Raw genomic sequence first — 23,874 nt, 5'->3', positions numbered from 1 at the left:
TTCGAAGCCTGTTTTGCTCATCTGTGCAGTTGGTGCCACTACTGCCATGTGTGTGCTGAGCATTAAAAAGCAACGAGGGCTGCTGGTGTATTACTGCGGGCAGACTCCCTTCATTGGTGGAGATGGGTTCTAAAAATCCTCGCAACAGACAAATAGGAGACGTTTACTTCTTGTTTGAAATTACTGAACACTGTGGCCTACAATTGGTCTATTTAATAGTCTTAATTTTTTTTCCTACGCTCTTTCAATTACCCTGATTGCTACTAGGCAAAAATGTCAATCAAGTTTTAATTTATCTTTAATGTCTTTCCCTTAACGGCTGCTCTTCTCTTGTAGCAAGAAAGTCAAGTCTGGAACCAGATGCATGTAAACCCATTCTGGGGTATCGAGAATATCCCAATCTAGTGGTGGTAGGAAATATTTAACAAGTAGATTGGTGCAGAGTGGGGAGGAGTCTGAGCTTGAAGCATTAGTTCCTTTGCTGTAAATACTCCCACCATGTGGATTTCAGGCTATCAGCCAGGCTTGGCTGAATGAGGCAGAGACACCAATAGTTGGCTCATGAGGGACAATTGGAGCCAGCTCCCCCACACTCCCCATGCCACCAAACCTAGTCTCATACCCTCAGTCTGTATCTTGCCCCCCTGGCTTGCTCCCCAGTTCTTGTTTCTGATCTAGTAGTCCCTGCAGTCAGCCAAGAAAGATGCCTGACCAGCACGATTACCTCCTCCTCCTCCTCCTCACCCCTCCCCACAGTCACTAAACCCCCCTGGCTTTCCCTCCCAAGCTGCTCTGGAGTCTGCCCTCCTGTGAACCCTGTCCACCCACACCCTGGCCTGGCCCCTCCAGTCTGCCACCCTCTCGTTGCTCTGGCACTGACTTCGATTCTGGTTTCCCTGCCCGCATGCCTGTCCCCAGCAACCACTGCCAGCCCTGCCGAAACTTAAATTACATCATGCCAGCCTTGTGGCTTTCCCTTGTCATTAGGATCCATTCCAAACCTTCAGCAATGTCTTTCCTGACACCCCCATGCTCCCTCTCGCATACACTGTGACCTGGCCCCGCCTCCCCCCTCCAGGCTCATCCCCTACCTGTGACCCACTTGCTCTGTTGTCTAGCCATTGGGAGCTGCTTTTATTTCCGCAAACACACCAGCTTGTTTTTGGCTTTTTTTGGAGGCGCTGCTTCCTCTATCACTACAATTACCTCCCCTCCACCCCACCCCACAGCCCTCAGCTGGCCCCTCCTGCCCTTTGGGGATGGATGCCTCTTTGGGAGCATCAGCATGACTTCCTGGGGAAGGCGCTCCCTGGGTGGCTCCCCAGGCCTGCTTTGTCTTCCCCACTCAGCAGGACCTCTTGAGGGCCTGGAGTGACACCTGTCTGGTTGGCTGTCATGTTGGCAGTGCTGCCCTCAGTACCTAGCAGGGACTCGGTGCTCCATCAAAGCTGAATCGATGTCTTGCTTATGTGGAACCCAGTGCCCCCATGAGAAAGTATACTCCCCAGTTGTCACACACATCCTACTTGCTGTGTTTTCTCTTGGCAGCCAAAAGTATAGGTGATGAGTCATTTTTACTGATAAATTTACCCCCCCCACACACAAAGAGCATCTTGGAGGATAGGTTTCTGTCTTCAATAAAGTGGTGTTGTTTTCCCTAACCAATTTCTTTTTCCCTCCTAGACTCCATCAGCTCTAATCCCCGGCCAGTGTTCGGAGCTGTGAACGGGAACGTAACTTTCTATGCATCAAGCTCTATATATTTCCCAGAGATCCTGTGGAAAAAAAATATGGATAAAGTCATTGAATGGGAAGAATACCATGGCAGCAGAGCTTTCCCACCTTTTGTAGGTAGAGTTCACCTGAACACCATATCAGGTGACCTTACCATCTTCAATCTAACATCATCAGATGAAGATGAGTATGAAGTTGAGTTTTTAGGCACTGCAGATGACATCAAGTTCACTCTACTTGTACTTGGTGAGTATTCCATAAATTTATTTGTTTATGACGATGCCTTTCCAACTCTTTAAAGAGACTAACACTATTTAATGGTTTATGAGAAATGAGAAAATTTGATCTCGTAGGCTGTCAGGGTGTTCTTCTCTGTTTGGCACACAGAGAAGTGTCATTGTGTCATCCCCAGTGTCATTCCCCTGGTCATCCTCCGAGTGGGAGAGGATGTGACTAAGGTAGAGGGAGCAGCCCCAGCTGGGCAGAGCTGCTGCCAGCAGCAACACTTATCTTACTAGGAATATTCCGGAAAGGGGTGTAGTGGTAGCCATGAACTCAGAACTCATTGAGCTCCATGGAGAGGTGATGCTCTAGAAATTAGAGTTCCTGCTTCCACCTGCTTCACACCCCAGGGAGTGGATTTGTTTTTTCTCCTATGTCACTATATATGGGAATTGGAGATAGCGTCCACGTTCCTCCGTGCTACTCATGGATGTTTCCAGATCATTCTTCTTGTTGTTGTCATTTATAGGCTCATGGGTACATACCAACATTTCTGGATCATTCGGTTGCCTGGCTCACTTTCGCAGTTTCTGATGTTCCTACTGTCATAATTCTTAGTGATTATGATATTTAAGTATTAAATTCTACTGTCCTGGCTTCTGAGTCCCTGATCCCTCTCCTGTGATGGTCGTGTCCTCCATCCCACCTTCCCCCTCCCCCCACCATGGATAGAACCTAGAAGTTGTCATTACCACTCATTCTAAGCCCTCCACTGTATCATGCCAGGTGTCCCAGTCCTTTCTGAAGCTCTCTTCCCCTGCTCTGCTGGCTCTGCCAGTCCTTCACCTCACATGGCCCCCTGTCCTCCTTAGGCAGCCCGAGTGTGCTCACTCAGGGGACCTACTCATTGCAAGACCTGCTTAGTTTCCTCATTCCTTTTCTGTGGGTCACACTCCGATGGCCTGTCCCACCGGGTCCAGTGCAGTGTGCTGTCTATTCTAGTCTCACACGCTATGGCTGTGGAGAAACTCATCACCCCGCAGAGCCCCACACTTGAGTTTCTGGTTACTTGCCTCAATCAAATCCAACATGTCCCCCAGCATCCTAGCAATGATATTTCCTCTCCTCAAGCCTTGAACACCCCCTTCTCCAGATCCACTCCTCAACTGGAGGCTTTGCTTCTTGTTCACTGAGAGAGAGAAGCCCTCAGGGGAGAATTTCCACAGGCTGCCCACCCTCTGCCTTCCTACCTCCCTGCCTGCCCTTGAGACTGTGTACCATGCTCACAGGCCAAGCCCTCAGCTGTGCCCTGAGCCCTGTCTCCTGTCATGGCTCTTGGGGACATCACCCTAGTCGTTCACTTGCACTGTTCCCGTAGCAGTGTCCTCCATGAACTGCCAGCCTGTCCCTACCAGCATGCCCTGCTCCTCTTTTCCAGCTGTTACCCACTTGCCATGTTGAGTTTATAGAAAATCTCCTTGAAGGGTTGCTTTATAACTGCTTCTCTCTTACTCACTTTTAATCCACTCCAAACAGGCTTTTATTCCATTACTGTACCAAAAACTCTTGATCTCCTCATTCATGAAGCCAGTGATCCATTCGTGCTCTACCCACATCTTTCTTGGCCACTCAGCAGCATCTGACATAGCTGACCGCTCCGTCGTCTTTGAAATACGGCCTTCTCTCAGCATCCAGGACACCACGCTATTCTGGTTTTCTTTTAACTCACTAACTGTTACTACTTAGCTTCCTTGGCGGTTCCCTCATCCTGCCAACCTCTTCACACTGGAGACTTTAAGACTTAAGCCACCCTTCTCTGCTTGCATTCACTCCCAGGTGAGTGAGCTCATCCGGTGTCAGGGCTTTAAATATCATTTTGATGCTGATAATGCACAGATGGGAGAGCTCTTGCCTAGAGCCCCACTGAGCTCCTTACGTGTTTCTGACTGCTTAGTTTCTATCTCCACTTGGATATTTATCTAATTGGCCTCTCCAATCACATGGCCAAAAGTGAGCTCATCAACTTTCCCTTAAAGCCTGTTCTTTCCCAAATCTTTCCCCTGCCTTGGTTAATGGCAGCTCCTTCCTTTCAGTTGCTTGTGCTAAAACCTTGATGTCATCCTTGACACCATGTTTCTCTTCCTCTTTCTCTTGAACACCATGTTTTCTCCACCAGGAAATTTTATTGGTTTCATAGAACCTGACCACCTCTCACCACTTCCTCCAGTGCTGATCCAGGGCTCCTTCATCCTCATCTGGAGGAGTGCAGTAGCCCCCTAATTGGTCACTCAGCTTCCACCATTGTCCACTTACAGAAGACATTTTGTGTTATTTTTAAATTTAATTAATTTTATCCTGTTTTATTGAGATGTAATTGACATATATCACTATATAAGTTTATGGTATACAGCATAATGGTTTAACTGACATATCTTATGACCACAGTTTATTTTTAAACACAAGGAGCCAGCGTGATCTTAAAACAGAAGTCAGAGCATGTCATTTGTCTGCTCAGAATCTTCTAGTGGCCCCAGCTCACTCTGAGTTAAAGCTAAGACCTATAGTGGCCTGCAAGGCTGTATGAGATCTGGCATCCATGACTTCTTCTTTCTGTTCTTGGGCATCCTAGTGTTGCTCTTGACTTTGGTTGCCTTTTCTGTGCTGCCCCTCAGCATTCACAGCTGAACTGGTATCCATCTCCCCCCCTCTGTGGGGTCCTAGGTTCACTGTTTTCTCCTAGAAGAAGTTATCATTCTAGCCTTCCCTTCTCTTTGTGTTTTAGAAAGGTCCAACTGGTAGCAAAGTATGTAAGATGGTCTCCAGGGGCAGAGAAGAGGCAGAAAGTCTAATGTCAAAGTTCATGTCTGAGCTCTTAAGTCTTGTCTGAGGCCATCTCAGTGGAAAGGGATGGGGTGATAAACTGGTAGAACAGCTATTATTCACCAGGTCACCTGCCTGGTCTGCTGGAGACATTGGAAGGAAGAGATACTTTCTCTTCTGTTCATCATTATAGCTCCAGAGCTCAGCAAGGGACTTCAAGAGGTACTAGTTATTCTATAAATATTTATTATAGCAATGAAAGCAATCAGACCAGGTGACTGCAAGGTGAGAGGTGCAGACAACAGAAATGGGGGTGCTCAGCCTGGGTGGCTGGTTTGTCCAGAAGATGATCAACTCCATTTAGAAGAGTGAGGTGTGTTAAGGTGTACAGGCATGCCATTAAAGGAATCAGTGGATGCCTTTGAAGAAGCAGAGTTTTTAAAACATGCATGTTGGTGATCTGGCCATATATAGAGCCAGCAACTCAAAAGATTGATTTCAAATTTAGATTATAATGGAATGCATTTTAAGAGCCCTTGCATAGAGTTTGTAGAACTGAGTTCAAACTTTTGAATACATTTATCTTTTTAAATTTGATGAAATGTTTAAAAACAATTTGATTTTTTAAATTCCATGGTAACTCAACTAAGGTACTTGATTTCAGGAGTCAGACCAACTGAGTAGCCCCTAGAGACCCTAATTAGCAAAGACCTGCAGAGCAGCAGAGTCCAGGGGAGGTGAGTTTGATCAGGAGACAGTGATCTGGGCAGCATTAAACGTGGAACCTCAAGTCCTGGCTTGAGATTTTAGCCTCCAACAGTGGGGAGCCACTGTATCCAATCCTGGAACAGAGAAGTGACCTGATGAAATCTATTTTCAGATGATTAATTAGATAGTAGGTATTTATGGTGGATTAGAGAGAGGGGACACCAGGTTGGAAGCTACTACAATCTTCTAGGGAGATAGGTGTTGCTAGTAGATGTTGGGAAAAGAAAGAAAGAGAAGACACTTCTAAGAAAGAGTCAAGCAAATTTAGATTTGGTTATAAAAAGACATAAGGTGACTCAGGATTGCACACCTGAATGACAAACGATTGGTCATACTTTTTTTTTTTTTTTTTTTTTTTAAATGAGGAAGGCCTACTTCCTTCAGGGTGTATTAATACTTAAGTGACTTGGTAATCTTCCGGAGACACCAGGGCTAATGGGAGATTTTCAGAAACGATATTTTAGACAGGGGGCTTTCCTGGCACCTCCTAAATTCAGGCCATCTACTTCCTTCTGTGTGTAATTTGGTATTTGGTTTCCTTCTTCCCTCAAAATCCCCTTCAAATTTCCACCGTCGACTTTTATTAGTTCTCTCTCTTATTAGTTGCCTTGAAGATAGTGATGTTCATATAAGTGGAATTAACTGTTCTTCCTTTTATTTTAGGAAGTGGTATAACTGAAGTGGTATAACTGTATATTAAAGGTAATAGAAGTAAACAAATATCATCAGATATGTGTAAGCAATTCTCAATCTTAAAGAGTAGTAGTGAGCGGAGTTCATTAATTATAAATTGGCTAAGTTATCTTAAGGATGAAGTAAGTACATTTCCAGCCAGTTTGATGCTGCTTAAGGTACAGAGGTAACTATTTGTTAGAGATAGCTGTGGGAAGTCCCAGGGGCAGTGAGAGAATGTAAGGATTATAGACAGAAAGACCGGAGTTGTAGAAGCTGTGCCCCAGATGCTGCAAGAAGGTTTGCATGCTTTTCCATGAGCAGGATCAGTTCTTCCAGCAACTGTGGTAATGAAACCACCAGAAAGAGCATTTGTATAGTTAAGTGAGCTCTAACAACACAGAAAATCATGCTAGCTCTTCCCCTATGCCCTTTCAAATTATTTTCATACGCCACTAGACCTTTACAATATTTTAGAGTATTATATTCCATTTTGCAGATGAAAACGACACAGATTTAGCAGTGGGTTTCTCCCTCTGTAGGACAGGAGGCCTGGGCTGGCTGATTTCTCAAATGTGTTCCAGCTACCACAAGAGCTGTAGGCCAAGTGACACAGCCAGCCAAAGCAAAAGCTCACACCTGCCAACTCCTGGTTGTATCACAACGCTCGTGGGGGAGCCTTGCCTTCTCGCCGTGTGCTCTGTTACAGCTGACGTGCCTGTGCCAGGCACTGCATGTTAATCCATGTGTCACTTACTACCTATCTCCCCTCATTTCATCCTCATCTCCATTGTGAAGGGAAGACATTATTTGTTTCTTTTTTTTTATTTTTTTATTTATTTATGATAGTCACACAGAGAGAGAGAGAGAGAGAGAGAGAGAGAGGCAGAGACACAGGCAGAGGGAGAAGCAGGCTCCATGCACTGGAAGCCCGACGTGGGACTCGATCCCGGGTCTCCAGGATCGCGCCCTGGGCCAAAGGCAGGTGCCAAACCACTGTGACACCCAGGGATCCCCATTATTTGTTTCTTAATTGTACAGGAAAGGAAACCTAACCACAGGGCCGGTTAAGTAACTTGCCCAAGGGCGTCTGGCTCTTCCTGGTAAAGCTCTGGTGTGAACCCAAGCAGTCAGGCTCTTGAATCCAGGCTCTCAGCCACCACACCATTCCTTTTCGGAGAGTTGCTGATTGAAGAATTTACATTTTATACAGTAGAGAGAATAATTGGGAAACTGTCTCCCTGAATTTATCCATCTATCCATCCATCCCTCCATATGTTCAACATATGTTCTCCTTATTGAGGAGCTAATTGTGTGCCTTGTGTCATGTCAGGGCTTATGTGTAAGAGGGGAGTAGTATCTAGTCTTTACCCTCCAAAGATGCACAGTCTGAGGGGCTTCATGAGGCACCTCTGTTGAGTTCAGAAAGTGTTTTGTGTGCGTGTGTGTGTGTGTTTTAAAAGAACTTATTTATTCATGAGAGACACAGAGAGAGAGGCAGAGACATAGGCAGAGGGAGATAGGGGCTCCTTGCAGGGAACCCACTGTGGGACTCGATCCCCGGACCCAGGATGACGACCTGAGCCTAAGGCAGGTGCTCAACCACTGAGCCACCCAGGCGTCCTTATTCAGAAAGTGTTTAATGAAATGCTAGACATTGGCTGAACCAGATCAATTAACTAGAATCTGTAACAGAACACAAGGAGCACCTTCTCAGTATCTGTATTTTTAATACAGAGCCCTGGTGGCTTCTCGTGCCCATTAATATTTGAGAAATGCTTCTGTGGAACATTTCCAAGGAACTAGAAAGCTCAGTTGCAGGATTCTGAGAATTGCTCAGCTCGGGTGCAGTGACAGGCATAAGTAAATACAGAACCTGGAACCATCCCTTCAGTTTCTCAGCTGCACCGAGACACACAGGGCTGTGAGGAAGTGCTTCTGGGGCTGCTATGGGCGTGTGGTTGGCAGGGCGGCCTGAGGAGGCCGAGGGAGGAGGGCTCAGGCTTTCTAACTTTGACTCAATGAGAACAACTCCTTACTCTTTTGAAGACTGCTGGTCTATTGCTTACAATTTAACTTGGAGAAATTCTCCATTGCTTACTTTCGGGCAGCAAGTAACAAGTTATGTGAGCTAGAGTAGACCTAACAGCTCAAGAAGTCCCAAGCAGAAAGGGAAGTTATGGATAACTTAGGTCTCTAACCGGGTGTGTTACTTAACCAAGTGTGAAAGAAGTCTAGAGAAGATGGGGGCCAGGGGGAGGGGAGAGGAGTTGAATATTTTCAACTAGATTATTAGATTATTTTATTGTTTTATGTTTTTAAAGATTTTATTTGTTTATTTGAAGAGAGAGCAAGAGAGAGAGAGCATGAACGGGGAAGCAGCAGAGGGAGAGGGGGAAGTAGGCTCCCCAATGAGCAGGGAACCCCATGTGGGGCCCCATCCCGGGACCCCCGGATCATGACCTGAGCCGAAGGCAGACACCTAACCCACTGAGTCACCCAGGCGCCCTAGATTATTTTAGATTAATAATTAGAACATAAGCATTCCTTTGCCTTAGAAAATATCATTTTAAATAGCAGCATAGTAAGTATTCCATCATCTTGATAAACATGAATTTGCTTGAATTTGCTTTTTTAGTAGATGTTCACAATGCGTTGAAATTTTATTTATGCAAATGCCACACATGACCATTTCCCGGAGAGCCCATGTATTTGTTTTCTCGAATTTCTCATGGTTAGTTGTTGGGGCAAAGTAGAGATGCAGGAAGGCATGTGAATTAAATAAACAAATGTCTAATGGGATAAACTAGCATTGTGGTTCTTAACTCATCCATGCAGGTTCAGGCTGCTGTAGCCAGTAGGGGGCATTTGCTAGAGAAAGGCTGGGCATGGGGCTTCTAGCCTGACAGGTGTGTGACAGGTACCATCCCCTATTCCGCCGATTAGCAGAGCCTGCTCAGAGTACGGCTCCACCACATGTTTTGCAAACACTGTAAGTCAGATATCTTAGTATATGTGCTGCCGAAGCGAGCACAGTTAGTCAGATATCTTTTGGAGGTAAACGTTTTTAGATTTTAGAGAGGTAGTATAAACTCCCCTATGTATGTTAAGAAGCACCCCACTTAGTTTTGAGGACCACCTCATACTCAAGCACAGGAATATTTTTAGTACAACATGATAATGAATATTTGAAGTAAGTGAGAAAAATATGGGGCACCTGGCCAGCTCGGCCAGTAGGGCACGTGACTCTTGATCTCAGGGCCATGAATTCAAGCCCCACAGTGGGTGTGGAGCTTACTTGAAAAATAATAAAAGAGAAATAAAAAGGAAATAAGTGAGAAAAATACAAACTATTAAATCCTCATGTCAATTCAGATGAGGATTTGCAGCTAAGTGACTCTGTTGTTATCTTGTGTAAAATCTTTTGGTTTTTGGAATTGAGGATAAGGGATTCGGTGCCTGTATGTATTCTGAATTTGAGCAAGTAAATCTGAGCCAGAAGAAGAGAATTCTCTCCCTTTGGTGCTCAAGGAGGTGGTCTGTTTGTCTTTTTAAGCTCATAAGGAAACTGGAAGCTCTTCATACATTTGTATATGATGAGTCTAAATTACTCTTTTCTGTACTGAATATTACATTTCTTTTTTTTCCCCCCAGATCCTCTTCCAATTCCAACACTAAATTGCACGTCAACTCTTGAAGATATTATAGTCCACTGCAAGATCCCAGAATCTTATAAGAGACATACAAACTATACGGAGTACTCATGGAGTTGCTCTTCAGCACAGTGTATAAATACTTCCGATCCATCTGAAGTGCTTATTAAGAAGAACAATGATCTCTCACAGAAAATACAATGTATTATTAGCAATCCATTATCCAAACAGATATCTTCGCTCATTTTAGCAACTTGTGTCCCACCTGGTGAGTAAATAACGAAACGTGTCATGCAGAGATACTATATACAAGTGGGGCCCAGGGACTGGCCCCTGAAACTCTGGTTTGGGAGTTTCAAACCAGAGATGTAGTGGCTGACATGCATTTCATAAATCTGAAATGCAAAATAGAGTTATGGTTTTCACAGACACTGCATTACAGATATACAGCTAACATTTCTTAGCCTTTTCTGTGTCAAGCATTGTCCGAATACATTTGTTAATTAATTCCATCCTCACACAGCTTCACACAACTGCATGCGTTGGGTACTAGTCATAATCTTTATTTTATGAAGGAGAAACCAAGACACAGGGAGTTTAGTTTGATTGCCTCAGGTCAACAGTTAGTAAGGGGCAGAGCCTGGTTTTGAAGTCATGCCATCTGGCTCCAGAGCCTATGCTCTTAATTACTCACAACACTACTTCATAATGTTAATGATCACCGTGTTCTTAAAGGTTGCACGTGTGCTACAAGAATGTGCATTTGGTACATTCCTCTAGGCTATTCCATGAATAGCGTGACAATCTGTCTTGGCTGGGGTCCTTTTATTTTGTTTAACTACCATGTACCTATGTAATCCGCAATTTTTATGATTGTTTTTTTACATTATATTCCCAGTTTACAGACAAAAGGATCAGTAATTTTCAAGTGGTTCATGAAAATATACACGAAGAGATGAAAATAGTAAGCAGTAAATACAGAATAATATCATGATTATAAGTAGTGAACAGGATTTGAGGGCAAATACAGACTGTGAATCTCCTTGGGCAGGGACAGGGTGATTCTGTGAATCATTTTTTTTTTTCTGAATAAGCAACTGAAACAGAAAAAGGCAATTAGTCAATACAGTGAATATAAAAAACTTGAATTATATTTGATTAGTGAGCCGTTCTCCCTGAATCTCCCATGTATCATCCTTTTTGAAAATTTTCTTTTGTTTTTTCTTTTTCTTTTCTTTTTTTTTTTTTTAAAGTAGGCTCCATGCCTAGCGTGGAGCCCAGCATGGGGCTTGAACTCACAACCCTGAGATCAAGACCTGAACTGAGATCAAGAGTCAGACACTTAATGGACTGAGCTACCCAGCCACCCTCAAAATTTTCAGATAATGACATGGAGGGATTAAGTTCGTTATATAATTTTCAGACAAAGCAGTGTGACTTCTTGGGTAAAACAAACAAATACTTCCAGACAAAGGACAAAATGAATTCCAGTTCATAACTGATGGTTTTGGTCCCTAAAGGCAGAGAAAAGACCAAACTTCGTGTAAGGCACACAATTGTCCAGAAGACTTGAAAACCAACTGCAAAGTCATTGATAATCATTATGCTTGGAGGAAACATTTCTTTATTAATTCCACTTAATAGGTGGAATTTCCAAGGCTTACTCTGGAAATGCAATTTGCCTGCTAGCAGATAGTGTGGGAACAAAAAACCAAAAGCAGTGTGCTTTTTATTGGCTTGGCATGTGCATGATGCACATAACCAACAAGAGAAAGAATGTGTTGTGTACAGAGTGAATAAGCAAGTTGAAATCTTGAAAAGCTTCTTGTGTCCCAAGAGTCAAATGCTTGGAAGGAAGTAATTTCTGAATAAGATCCTCTATAGAATTATATGGAATATTTTAAGAGATTTTCTAGCATTTTGCCCTTGCATAGGTTTCCATTTAACCTTTACCCTTAGAATTGAATGTCCAAATAAGATGTCCTTCCCTGTAGATACCTTGAGAAAAGATTGTCATGACTACATCCCTCTTATTGATATGATATGCTGTTGTTAATTTGCAAACAAACCCTTTTTGTTATTAAATAATAGTGATTCCTCTTTCTTTTACATTTCTCCCCAAACTGATAGTTCATATTGCACTGTAGATTTTGAAAGTTTGAGAAACATTGCTAGGTAGTTCTTAGGTCATTTAAATCCTGGAGTAGTGCTGGGCGCCTGGGTGGCTCAGGCGGTTAAGCATCTGCCATCCACTCAGGTCATGATCCCAGGGTCCTGGGATCAATGCCTGCATCCTTGGACTCCCTGCTCAGCAAGGACTCTGCTTCTCCCTCTGCCCGCACCGCCTGCCCCCCTACCCAAGCTCTTTTCCTGCATTCGTGAGCTCTCGCTCTCTCTCCCTCTCAAAAAAATAAATAAAATCTTTAAATAAAATCCTGAAGTAGTGCTGACTTAGACATATATCTGGGTCCCATTAAGCAAATATTGGAGGATGTTCCGCACCCCCCTCATCTGGGGCCCAAATTTAATGATCTTAATGGTTCTTTTGAACAATTAATGTCTAGGATCTCTTTTTTTTAATCCCATGATGATTTTTGAATACTTTTCTGTAGAGTTGCATACATCATAACAGATACAAATTCATGTGGGTATAACAGTTAAATACTGGGTCTTACTTTTTTAAGTGATTTTTTTTTTCCAGACTTTTAATACTTTATCAGTGAAAGGTAGTGACTCACACTGCCATCCTGCCACCCTTTGGCAGACGCTCTCAAATAATCATCTTGTTGGCTGCTTACCACCACCATTCCAGACTGGCCAGACAGGAATTGTTTACCTTTGAAAGTGAGGAAACAGGTTCTATCAGGTGGGGTGACTTCTGCAAGTTCACTTATGTAATGGAGATAGAATTAAAATGTAGGTCTTTGAATTCTGGAGGTTTTTTTTTTTTTTTCATGACATCATCCTGATTCTGTATATCTTTAAATAAGTCAAATTAAGAAATAAATTTTGACTCATTTGTAGGAATTGGCTGGTGAAAACCATACCATGTGGAATGAAAGTACAGACTGTAGGGGGTTCTATAGGAGCAGGCATCAGGTTTCTTCAATAAATAAATTATAAGGGGAAGAAAAAGAGGTGATGGGGAGTTTAGAAAGTGAAGAGATTTAAGAAGCCTATAATTAATTGTAGTATACAGACCTTGTTTGAACCTGATTCAAACAGAAAAAAGTTGAAAAAAAAAGATTAAGTGGTGACTCCTTATTTGATTATATTAAGTACTTAATTAGTTTTTTTGGATATGATAATGGCATGTTTACGTTTTACAGATAATCCCTATCTTTTAGAAACATATACTAAAATGTTTATGGCTTAAGAATTGTGATCACTGGAGTCAAGCGGGTTCACATTTCTACTTGCCTTGCAAGTGGAAAGGGAGAACAGGCCTTCCCTTTAAAAATCCATCCAGTGTGGCATGCATCTCTTCAGTGTCAGCCACTTGGCCAGACTGAGTTCACGGCCATGGCCACTGGTGGCAACTGGGAAATGTCTCCCTTAGCTGGCTGGTCATGTGCCTACTTGAAACACAGGGGTTCTATTACCAAAGGAAAATGGGGAGATTGGGTTTTGAGAAGCAGTAGATGCTTCTACTGCAATGATTATAACTTGCACCATTTTATTTTATTTTTAAAGATTTATTTATTTGACAGAGAGAATGTGAGTGAGTTGGGGGAGAGGCAGAGGGAGAGGGAGAACCTCAAGCAGATTCCCACCTCATACAGAGCCTGACATGGGGCTCAGTTTCACAACCCATGAGATCATGACTTGAGCTGAAACCAAGAGTTGGACGCTTAACCGACTGAGCCACCCAGGCACCCCCAACTTGTACCATTTTATTTTGTTTATTTTTTTAAAAAAGATTTTATTTACTTATTCATGAAAGACACACAGAGAGAGAGGCAGAGACACAGGCAGAGGGAGAAGCAGGCTCCATGCAGGAAGCCTGACGTGGGACTCGATCCCGGGACCCTGGGATCACGCCCCGAGCCAAAGGCAGACACTCAACTGCTAAGCCACCCGGGAGTCCCCCATTTTAAAACATAGACGAAATCAGAAAAATTTAGACTGATGTAAGTAGCAAATGAAAGTGGAGATTCTCCTCATTGGTCCTCATTGGTCATCTTGCATACTCCTTGGGGTGTATGCACCCAATTTAGAAACTCGGGGTCTCAGCCAGAGGTTATGGTGTCTCAAAAGACCGTGATGGCAGCAGAGATTGGGAGAAGTGGTTCAGGTCAGGCTACATTTTGAAAATACAATCACGAGGAATCTGTAATGTATTGAGTGAGGGAGAAGAGTCTCTCATAAGAAATGTGCAAATGACCCCTAGATTTCAGGCTCACGCTACTGGATGGACTGTGTCACCATTTCCAATGATATTGGAAAGCAGAATAGCAGGTGTGTGGAGGAAATAAGTTTTATTTGGGACACATTGTTTGAGATGCCCATTGGATTTCAAATGGAGACATCAGCTAAGGCGCTTTGTTTTGCGAGTCTAGGTCTCTGGTGAGTAGTTCACACTGGAGAAATACGTTTGGCATTTCGTCGGCATTTAAAACTGTGAGACTGGGTGAGATCACCTAGTGGGCAGATAGGACAGAGCGCGGGCTGGGACTGAGTCTCGGGGACTCCAGCATTTAAAGGCTGTTGAGAGGATGAGGGTCCAGCCGAAGAGACTGACAAAGACCTCAGGGAAGCAGGAAGAAAACTCAGCAATGTGGTCTCTCGGGAACCAGGTGAAGAGGGAGTGAGCACCTGCCAGCACAGCGGACAGGTTGTGGAAGAAGAGCAGAGTTAAGAACTGTTTTACTGTCATTGTCATCTCCCCTGAATATCTGCTGTCCCAAAGTGGTGGCAGCATCTGACATTATCCCATGGGAGAAAGGTTTTTGGAAGAGACTAGATCAAGTACCATTAGATTTGGCTGTTTAAAAAAAAAATTTTTTTTTTTAAGTATCAGTGGCTTGGGGCACCCGGGTGGCTCAGCTGGTTAAGCATCTGCCTTTGGCTTGGGTCATGATCCCAGGCTCCTGGGATTGAGCCTGGCATCGGGCTCCCTACTCTGCAAGGAGCCTGCTTCTCCCCCTTCCTCCTCCTGGTTTGTGCTCACTCTTTTTCTCTCAAATAAATACAATATTAAAAAAAAAAGTATTGGTGGCTTAAAACTGTACGTAACTTCTTGCACATTAAAAAAAACTATATATATCTGAAGGCAGGCAGCCCGGGGCATATCATTGCCTGATGAAGTCAGAGGCCCAGGAGCAGCTCGGCTCCTACTACCTTCCCCACTATTTCAGGCAGAAGGATCCAGAATGGGGAGACTTTGGAGAAATCCCACACAACCCTTCCTCCAGCTCGATGCCCGACACTTAGTCACGTGGTCAAACCTGGCTGCGAGAAAGGCCGAGGAATGAATCTTTTAGTTGAGTGATAGTGTGCCCAGCTGAAAATCTGAATTGTGCTACTAAAGAGGGACGAATGGATAGGGGGCGGGACAAGGGGGTAACCAGCAGTTTCTGGCCAGGGGCCTCTCAGATCAGACAGGTGTGTGACCTCCTGTTGGTTCTAACCCACCTGTGTTCCTAATAAGAGGAAAGGGTGTGTGTTCACATTCTCATGTTCATGGATTCATTCACTTGCCTCTCCCACCCACCTTCTCTTTCATTCCGGTGCTTGCCTTAGCGACCCCACCCCCGGCCCCCCAGCAGTGCATTGTGATCATTTTGCCATATGCTTAAGTATTCCGCCTTTGGATTTTTAGTAGCTGGATAGAGTCCACCTTGTGAATGTGTCATACTTTTCCATTGAAGACATTTAGGTTGTTTTGTCTTCTTGATGCTGTCAGGAAAGCTGCAGTAAATATCTCTGTGCGGTTTTTTTTTTTTTTTTTTTTTTTTTGGAAGGGCACATCACTGATCGTTTCTGTAGGTTAACATCATAGAAGTAGACTTGCAGGGCCAAAGGATCTTAGGAGAGTCATCAGTAGCATCTACTCAGTAGGTTGATGGTGATAGCGAATAGCTATTCCCAAGGATATTAACTCAGTTAATGCTCACAACTGTCCAATGACATAAGCATATTGATCCGTCCCGTTTACAGTTACCCCTTGAGGAAGCCGAGACACCAAGAGGTTAAAGCACTCTCTCAGTGTTGTAATGGTTCAGTGAGACTGTGCGCATATCACTTAGCACGGTGTCTAGCTGCTTTAGGACAAACTATTTTACTAAGGGCTTATTATACACAACGGCCAAATTGCCCTACCAAATGCGTGCTGCTAAGTTAAGCTGCCATAAGCAGTGTGGGCTAGCTGAAAACAACACTCTTACTGTAATATTTGCATCTTCTAAGAAATAACACTGGGCTTGCTATGGGTCAGCCTTGTGCAAGTAAGTTTATTTATAAATACAGTTGATTCTCTTTATTTGGAGTAGTTGTGTGTCATAAAGTCACTGTGAACACAGAATTAGTGAATACTGGGATGCCTGGGTGGCTCAGCAGTTGAGCGCTTGCCTTCAGCCCAAGACGTGATCCTGGAATCCCAGGATCGAGTCCCACATTGGGCTCCCTGCATGGAGCCTGCCTCTCCCTCTGCCTATGTCTCTGCCTCTCTCTCTGTGTCTCTCATGAATAGATAAATAAATAAATCTATATATAAAAAAAAAAGAATTGGTGAATACTGAACATTGCTTCTGGGAAATGCAGAGTTAGATTCCTGCAAGCTTCTGATCACACGTTTTTGGGCAAGAAATCAATAAATGACCTTGTTTTGTGTGTGTTTCTATTTAAAGACCCCTGACAATTTATGTATTATTAATGCATTAACATTAGACTCACAGCCCTCAGCACCATGACTTACGCCTAGATGAAGAATATCTAACGCACATATTTTTTTTTATAAGGTCCATCCCAGCCTTCTTGCACTTAGGAATGCTAGACAGCACTTCAACACTATGTTTGGGGCTATTTTAGACAGTGAAATAACCATCAGAACGCACAAAAGTGTGGAAAATGTGGCACTACACAGACTAGGATAGGACACACGTTTCCATTGGAGGAGAGGATACAAGAAGGTAGAGCATTGCCTAGTTTGACCTCCTCTGGGGACTTGCACACCTGGAAATCAGATATTCCACCATCCTGCTGCACGTGTCCTCCAGGGACCATGAACGTGCTATGATTATTGGCGTGGGGTTGACACATACATTTTAATAAGTAGGTGTATTATAGAATCTGCAAATAAGGAGAATCAACTGAATCTCGTTCTGATCAGTCCAGCTAATTGTATTTCTTTCTTACTGTCTTCTTTTTTTCTTTTCTCTTTCCCAGGGAATTCAAGGAACAGATGGGCTATACTAGTAGTAGTCATAATTATAGCAATAGTTACAGTTCTGCTTATAAAAGGTACGTATACTTTCTTTTTTAAAAAAATAAGTTTCAAACTTGAATTAATTTTTCAAAGGCCAGGAAATTAATAGTTTGGAGACAAAAACAAAGTCTGAAATTTTAGGTGTTTTGAAAGAAACCAAGCCTTTTGTTTTTGTGTGTGTGTGTGTTGCTTATTGTCCAAGGTTGCTGGGGTGCCAGGTTTGCCAAGATTTTGCATGACCTTAAAGTGGAAGGAGCCCTCAGGACATGGAACACAACTGGATGTCCCACGGCCTCCTTCTATTTGTGGTCTGCTTCAACATTTATTACATCTCTGGACTCCAAACTCAATTTTGCAAAGGACCCCTTGCTCTTGGCTGCCAGGGCCATCCTTTCCATATCTTCTGGCCCAGAAGGAAGTTCCGGGGAGGAGGCAGCTGTTAATGGGTTTGGTGACTTGGAGTGGGTAATAATGACCCAGTATTACCTTCACTGCCTTCCTGAGCCATCCTTGGTCCCCTAGAGATGCAGGCCAGCCTGGAAGGCAAGCCATGTGCCCTGGAGGTCTGGAGATCTGTTCCCCTCCTATTCTTTCCTGGTGACAAGAAGCCCCTCCTCAAGTCCCAGAGGACACAGACCAGGCTGTAAATGTGAGGACTAGATGTTCTTGCAGCCTGGACACTCTCCATATCAGCTTCCTCCAGAGGGCTATTTGCAGGACTGATGTGTCACTCCCACAGGGAATGCTGAAGAGGAAGCTTTTAGGCACGTGATGGCATGTAGGACCCATGTCATCTCACACTCATGTCTTGGGCCACGTTTGCCAATTAGACCTGCACTGTTCAGTACCATAGACACTGGCCACGCATCATAGTTTATTTTTTTTAAGATTTTATTTATTTATTCATGAGAGACACAGAGAGAGAGAGAGAAAGAGAGAGAGAGAGAGAGAACCAGAGACACAGGCAGAGAAAGAAGCAGGCTCCATGAAGGAAGCCCGACATGGGACTCGATCCCGGGTCTCCAAGATCACGCCCAGGGCTAAAGGCGGTGCTAAACTGCTGAGCCACCCGGGCTGCCCCGCATCATAGTTTAAATATAAAATTCAATTAATTGAATTTAACTTAAAATTTCTTTCTTCATTTGCATTATCCACATATCAAGTGCTCGGTAGCCACAGAGAGCTAGTGGCTACCATAACGGGACAAGCCAGATAGAGAATTCCATCATTGCAGAAAGTTCAATCGGTCAGTGCTGTCCTAGACTTCTGGTGGCCCTTTGCCACTAGAATGTGGTGCCCCAGGCATCACATGTTTCCATGTTATAGGTTGCAAATACCACAAAGATCCCTAGGTGATAGATTACGAGTCAGCTGACTCTCCTCTAAATACAATATAAAAATCAGCTGAAGAAAGTTTTGAGGCTTCATTACTAATGAGTAAAATACTTGGGGAGCTCAAATGTCTTTGTAAATAAATATTTTTAAGCCCCAGACAGCAGCATCATTGTTAATCATCATCACCTGAACAGATTGGTCTCCAGAAACCAAAATCATTTTCCACTCACGGTGGTTGTGGGTGTATCACCAGAATACCTGAACCAAAGAAAGATGGTACTGAGTGCACACATAATTCCAAAAAAGTTGGCTGATTTAACTAAAAAAAGAAAAAAAAGTCCATTCAATGGAGAGAAAATGACTCCCATGATCAGTACGGGTAGCACTGTATAACCTGAAAAAAAGGTGTCTTGAAAAAATCCTTACATGAGCGGCTTAAAGCCATAAATTGGGAAGAAGTGAGGCATTCAGGGTGGAGTTTTCTGAGGGGGTCAGTGAAACATAATCAGCTCCAGCGTCAGCTGGGGTCTCCAGACACTGGTGCAAGTTCCGCCAATCCTTTGGCGTAGGCCGCTGGATGGCTAGTGTGGCTCCAGACGAGGGCCCTTGTCTGTGATGGGAAGAAACTGATGTGTACGCGTGTGGAAGCCATATCTTACTGTTCAAAACCACGTTGACCGAAATGGTAGCCATGAGTCACATGCAGCTGTTGAACCCTTGATACATGGGAGTTCGAACTGAGATGGGCCGTAGATCTAGAAGACGCACTGGGTTTACAAGACTCAGTATTAAAGATGGACTGCAAAGTATCTCATTAGTTCTATTTATCTTGATTCCATGTTAAAATAAGAGTGCTTTGGATATGTGGGGCTACTGAATAAGGTATTTTGAACGTTATCAAGATTTCAAAATGCAAAATGAAAATGAATCTTCAAAATGAAAAAAAATTTGCAAATGAATTCCACCCAGTTCTTTTTTACTTTGTAATGTGACCACTGAAATTTTAAAATTACCTGTGTGGCTCACATAATCCCGGGGCAGCGCTGGCCCACATCATCCTAGGCTGCCCTTCCTTTTTAGCCTTCTGCATGAGCTGCTGCAGACATACCCATTCTCTTAGCAGTGTTCGGTTTTGTTTCTATCACCTAATGACCAGTGTTGGGAGACCTCTTTGGACCACCTCTGTAGTTAGCTTGACTGAAGCATTTAGGAGAACAGGAGATCACCTTGATGGGGCTGTGGTTTAGAGTGCTCCAGATTCAGGTCTTTCTCAAGCAGTTAGTAAATAATAGATTTTAGCTTTGCTTTTCAGTCCTTTAACTGTGATGAAAATTTCTTTGTTTGCAGTTTATCTGAAATGTGGCAGAGAAACAGTCACAGCCAGGTAAGTACCCTGCAGACCGTGTGGCAGGTAAATTTTGTATCATGCAGCAGAACCAGAAGAGCCCTGATGTGGAGTGTCTACCCCTTGGGGACCACATTCTATGTATTGGTCGCTTGTCTTCAATGGTAACAAGTCCCATCAGCAGAGACACCCACCACTGTTTCTCAAGCACCACCTGTGTCAAGCACTGGAGGAGACACGTCCCATGTGTCACCTCCTCATACCCTCTCAGTGGGCCTCGCACGGGGGTGTCATCACCACTTGCTTTCAGACAGCGACTACGAGAAGTCAGTCCCGTTGCTAAGAAGCAGTCAAGCTGGGATTCAAATCTGGGTCTTGCGACACCAAGGGTTAGACTGTCCGCCCCCTCCCATCCCCAGAGAACTGGATTAAGGATTGGGAGCCAGGGTCAGAGCTGAGCCTGTATCACAAACAAAAGCTAGGATCTAGACATGGTTAACAGTAAAAGTGCTTACTCAACTGCCATAAGGAGGCTCCAGAAGGACCCCTGTCCCCCGCCAGGTCCTCGGCAGTCAGGAGGCAGGGGCCCAGGAGCTGGGCTTTAGGGGATGACAGAAAAGAGAAGAGGCTCAGGGTTATACAGGGCACATAGGGAGTGACAATGTCGGTGAATAGAGGAAGCTGGGGCTGGGCTGGCAGGTTGGGCCAAGCCAAAATATTGAGAAAAAGTTGCCAAGAGATTTGTGTCATTTTTTTCTGGGGATCACTGAGGATTTCTGAGCAGAGCCATGCTTCAGACAAACCATAGGGGAATTAACAGATGAGAGACTGCAGATAGCGACACGGGTTTGTGGCCAAATGGAATAACCCAGCCAAGCAGAGAGGGCCTGAATCAAGGTGGTCATGCCAAAGCGGCCCTGGAGGGCTAGGTGTAGGAGGAAGGGTGGTAGTCATATTCACGAACACTTCAGCTGCAGGGGGCAGGCTCCCGGGGGTGGGGGAGGTCCCTGCCAGCTCATCTCTCATGGGCCTCAGATGAGTCACTTCTACTCTCTGCGCCTCAGTTCTCTTCTATGGAAAACAGGCATAATGATAGTACAGAGATCAGAGTAACCATGCAGGTAATCACAGCCTAGAAATAGCAGTGTGTATCAACAAGTTAATAGAAATAAAATGCAGAGAACAGTGACTGACTCAGAAGGGTGCTGAATAGATGCTATCATGCTGTTATGGTATGAGTATTATTATTATTCAGAGAAGTCCGAAGTGACAGGGATTCTGACGCTTGGTGTGCAGAAGACGACGGCACTGGCAGGCATAGCAGAGGACAGGGCTCCAGTTTGAGAAGGTTGGTGTGCGCTGTGACAGGCTGAGTCTGGGGTGCAGGCACAGTCCTGGGGTAATGATGTCCAGCACATAATTGCCAATGTAGCTGTAGGGGCTGGGGCTGGAGCTACAGATAGGGGCACATCTTCCTCAGGCCAGTAGCTGATGCCCAGAGCATCTAAGGTCATCCAGAAAGACAAGGCCAAGGCCCTCTGCTGATGGGCAGAGGTGGAGGAGCTGGGGGGACAAGGCTGGGAGGAGAGTCAGGGCCGCATGCTGCTAGAGATCCTCAGGGAGGGGCACTGAGTAATCAAGGCGAGGAGAGGCTAAGGACGGGGATGGGTGGTCAAGACCCTTGGCTCTGCCGAGCAAGTTGCTGATTTTCATGAAAGCCACTGGGGTCGGGGGTTGGAGTGGGAATGAGGAAGAACTGCAGCCCAGCAGCAGGCACCTGTGTGCAGTGGGGCCCGTGGGCTCTGAGGTTCCCCTTCTCCTCAGCTCCTGGGCAGGACACGTCTAGTTACCAGGGAAGCCGGCTATGGCAGGAACCTTGGGGCAGCTCTGTGAACCTCCCAGTGAGGCTGTGAGAGGCTGGTGGGCCAGGAGGCCATGGGGAGGGGGCTGGAGGGGGTTTGAGCAACAGCAGGTGAGGTGAGGAACAGGTGTGCCAGCAGGGAAGTGGAGAGAGAAAGAGGATGAGGGGCTGTGGTCAGATGTGGGTGTTAAGAGTTTTTCAGCAGGAAGCATGAGTGCCAGGGGAGGGCGAGATTCCAGGGAGGCCTGTGCTGAGACCCAGCTGGTTATGGTGGAGGGGTGGCTATCGGAACCACGACTGCCGACTGGTTCGAGGAGGGCTGTGAGCCAGGGCCACTGGGAGAGGTGATGGGGTCTCCCAGAACTCATGCTCTGTTCATTCAGCACACTTTCACGGAGGTTACTCCAGTGAGGCCAGGCACGGTGTTAGCTAATGGCTCGAGAGCATGGACTTAGGGAGGCTAGACATTGTATGGGACTCAGAGAAAGGATATGTGAGGGCTCCCAACCTCGAGAAGCTTGTGGGCACACTGGAGAGAATGGATGAGGACACGACCAGCTCAAAGGGCTAGGCACGGAGTCATGGGCCAGAATGTGTGATGTGGACGGTCAGGGCTGGGCAGCCAGCCAAGGGGAGGCCAAGACACCACAATAATCATGAAGACTGTGAGAGGAATAGAACGTGAGCTAGATCTTCAAAGCAGGGGTAGAATGGAAAAGGCAGTCTAGCTGGGAGAGGCAGCAGAGGCAAGGACATGGAGGGGAACTAAATCCTCATGGTCTATTTGATGGAGAGATTGGCCCACGTCACATCAAGCTGAACAGGTGGCAAAAGATTGAAGTCAGGGGCCTTAAGATGAAGTGATATGGGAATAGGGAGCCATTGTAGGTTCTTGAGCAGGAAGGTTCTGAAAAGCATGATGAGCACTGCTTCGGGGTAATGAGTCTAGGAAGGTAAAAGTGACATCTGAGGGTGACATCCTGGGGAAAGACCTGGGTAGCTTGGGGCTGGGCATAGAAGCTCACACTTCTTGGTGCATTTTTGCTTACTATTCAAATTTTGTACTTTGTGTGTTTCCTACATACTACATAATAATTTTTTAAATTTAAAGAGCCCATGTGGCTCAAGGGGAAGTTCCCTAAACTCTCTTTTTAAAGAGTTACATGTATAGTGGAGGAGTAAGGGTTAGAAGAGAAGTGGGGGAGGGGACAAGCAGAACCAGGAGCAAAAGCTAAATTGTCACATCTCTGTGAGGACAGTGTCTAAAAGAGGTAGCCCCAGTTAGCAAATATCCAAGGACAGCCAAGTAGATCTCAGCTCTCTGAGGGAAAATGGACATGGTATTGTACCTCTTACCCAGACAGCTCAATGTCGGCAATTTCCAGGAGTGCTGGTAGTCTCTGTTTTCGTGTAAATGCCTGGAAAACAGGTCACAAAGTCAACCAAGTTACAAAGGGAGCAGAGAGCCCCGTTCTCTGGGAAGACAGATTCGCAGTCTGTGGGGCCATGTCTGTACCTGCTAGGTGAGCTGGAGAGGCAGGCCTGATTCCTTGGCAGTCATTGTGACAGGTGTGGGCGTGGGTGAGGAGAGCCCCAGGGGCAGGAGGCTGGAAGCAACCAGGCATCTACCCCTGCACCCACTGTGCTGCTCTAAGGAGCCCTGAGCCTGCCCAGACATGTTGACAGAGCACCTCTCACTTCATCCCCCTCAAAAAATTCACAGCACCCATTTCCATGTTCTGTGAGATTCCTATCAAGGAAGACTTGTAACCAGAGATCATAAAGGGTAAGCACTAGAGTCTTTATGATCTCTGGTCACCAGTGGAGTATAGGCAATTTGGGAACTCTAGGTTCTGAAGGCTCAGCTGTGTTCTTTGGAAATTTCCATGACACCCAAAGCCATTGTAGGTTCTTGAGCAGGAAGGTTCTTAAAAGCTAAATTGGACCAAAGGTTCTGAAAAGCTAAATTGAACCAAAGCTAAATTCAACCAAAGACTGAGTTGGTTGGAGGAGATGGGGCTTAGGATGAGTGCTTAGC

General features: G+C 45.0%; 1 protein-coding gene across 1 annotated transcript in view; it reads left to right on the top strand.

Moving 5' to 3' along the window:
• The window catches only part of CD58 (CD58 molecule), a 41,313-nt gene that overhangs the window by 13,217 nt on the left and 4,222 nt on the right, over positions 1-23,874 (top strand). Inside the window, exons 2-5 of the mRNA XM_038561872.1 lie at positions 1,684-1,980; positions 9,871-10,137; positions 17,256-17,330; positions 19,978-20,014. Coding sequence (XP_038417800.1) covers positions 1,684-1,980; positions 9,871-10,137; positions 17,256-17,330; positions 19,978-20,014 — 676 coding nt within the window. The remainder of the gene's footprint in view (positions 1-1,683; positions 1,981-9,870; positions 10,138-17,255; positions 17,331-19,977; positions 20,015-23,874) is intronic.

The sequence above is a fragment of the Canis lupus genome, chromosome 17 (assembly GCF_011100685.1).
Source record: "Canis lupus familiaris isolate Mischka breed German Shepherd chromosome 17, alternate assembly UU_Cfam_GSD_1.0, whole genome shotgun sequence".
Lineage (NCBI taxonomy): Eukaryota > Metazoa > Chordata > Mammalia > Carnivora > Canidae > Canis > Canis lupus.
Note: the sequence above shows the minus strand (reverse complement) of the source record. Positions and strands in the feature narration are given on the sequence as shown.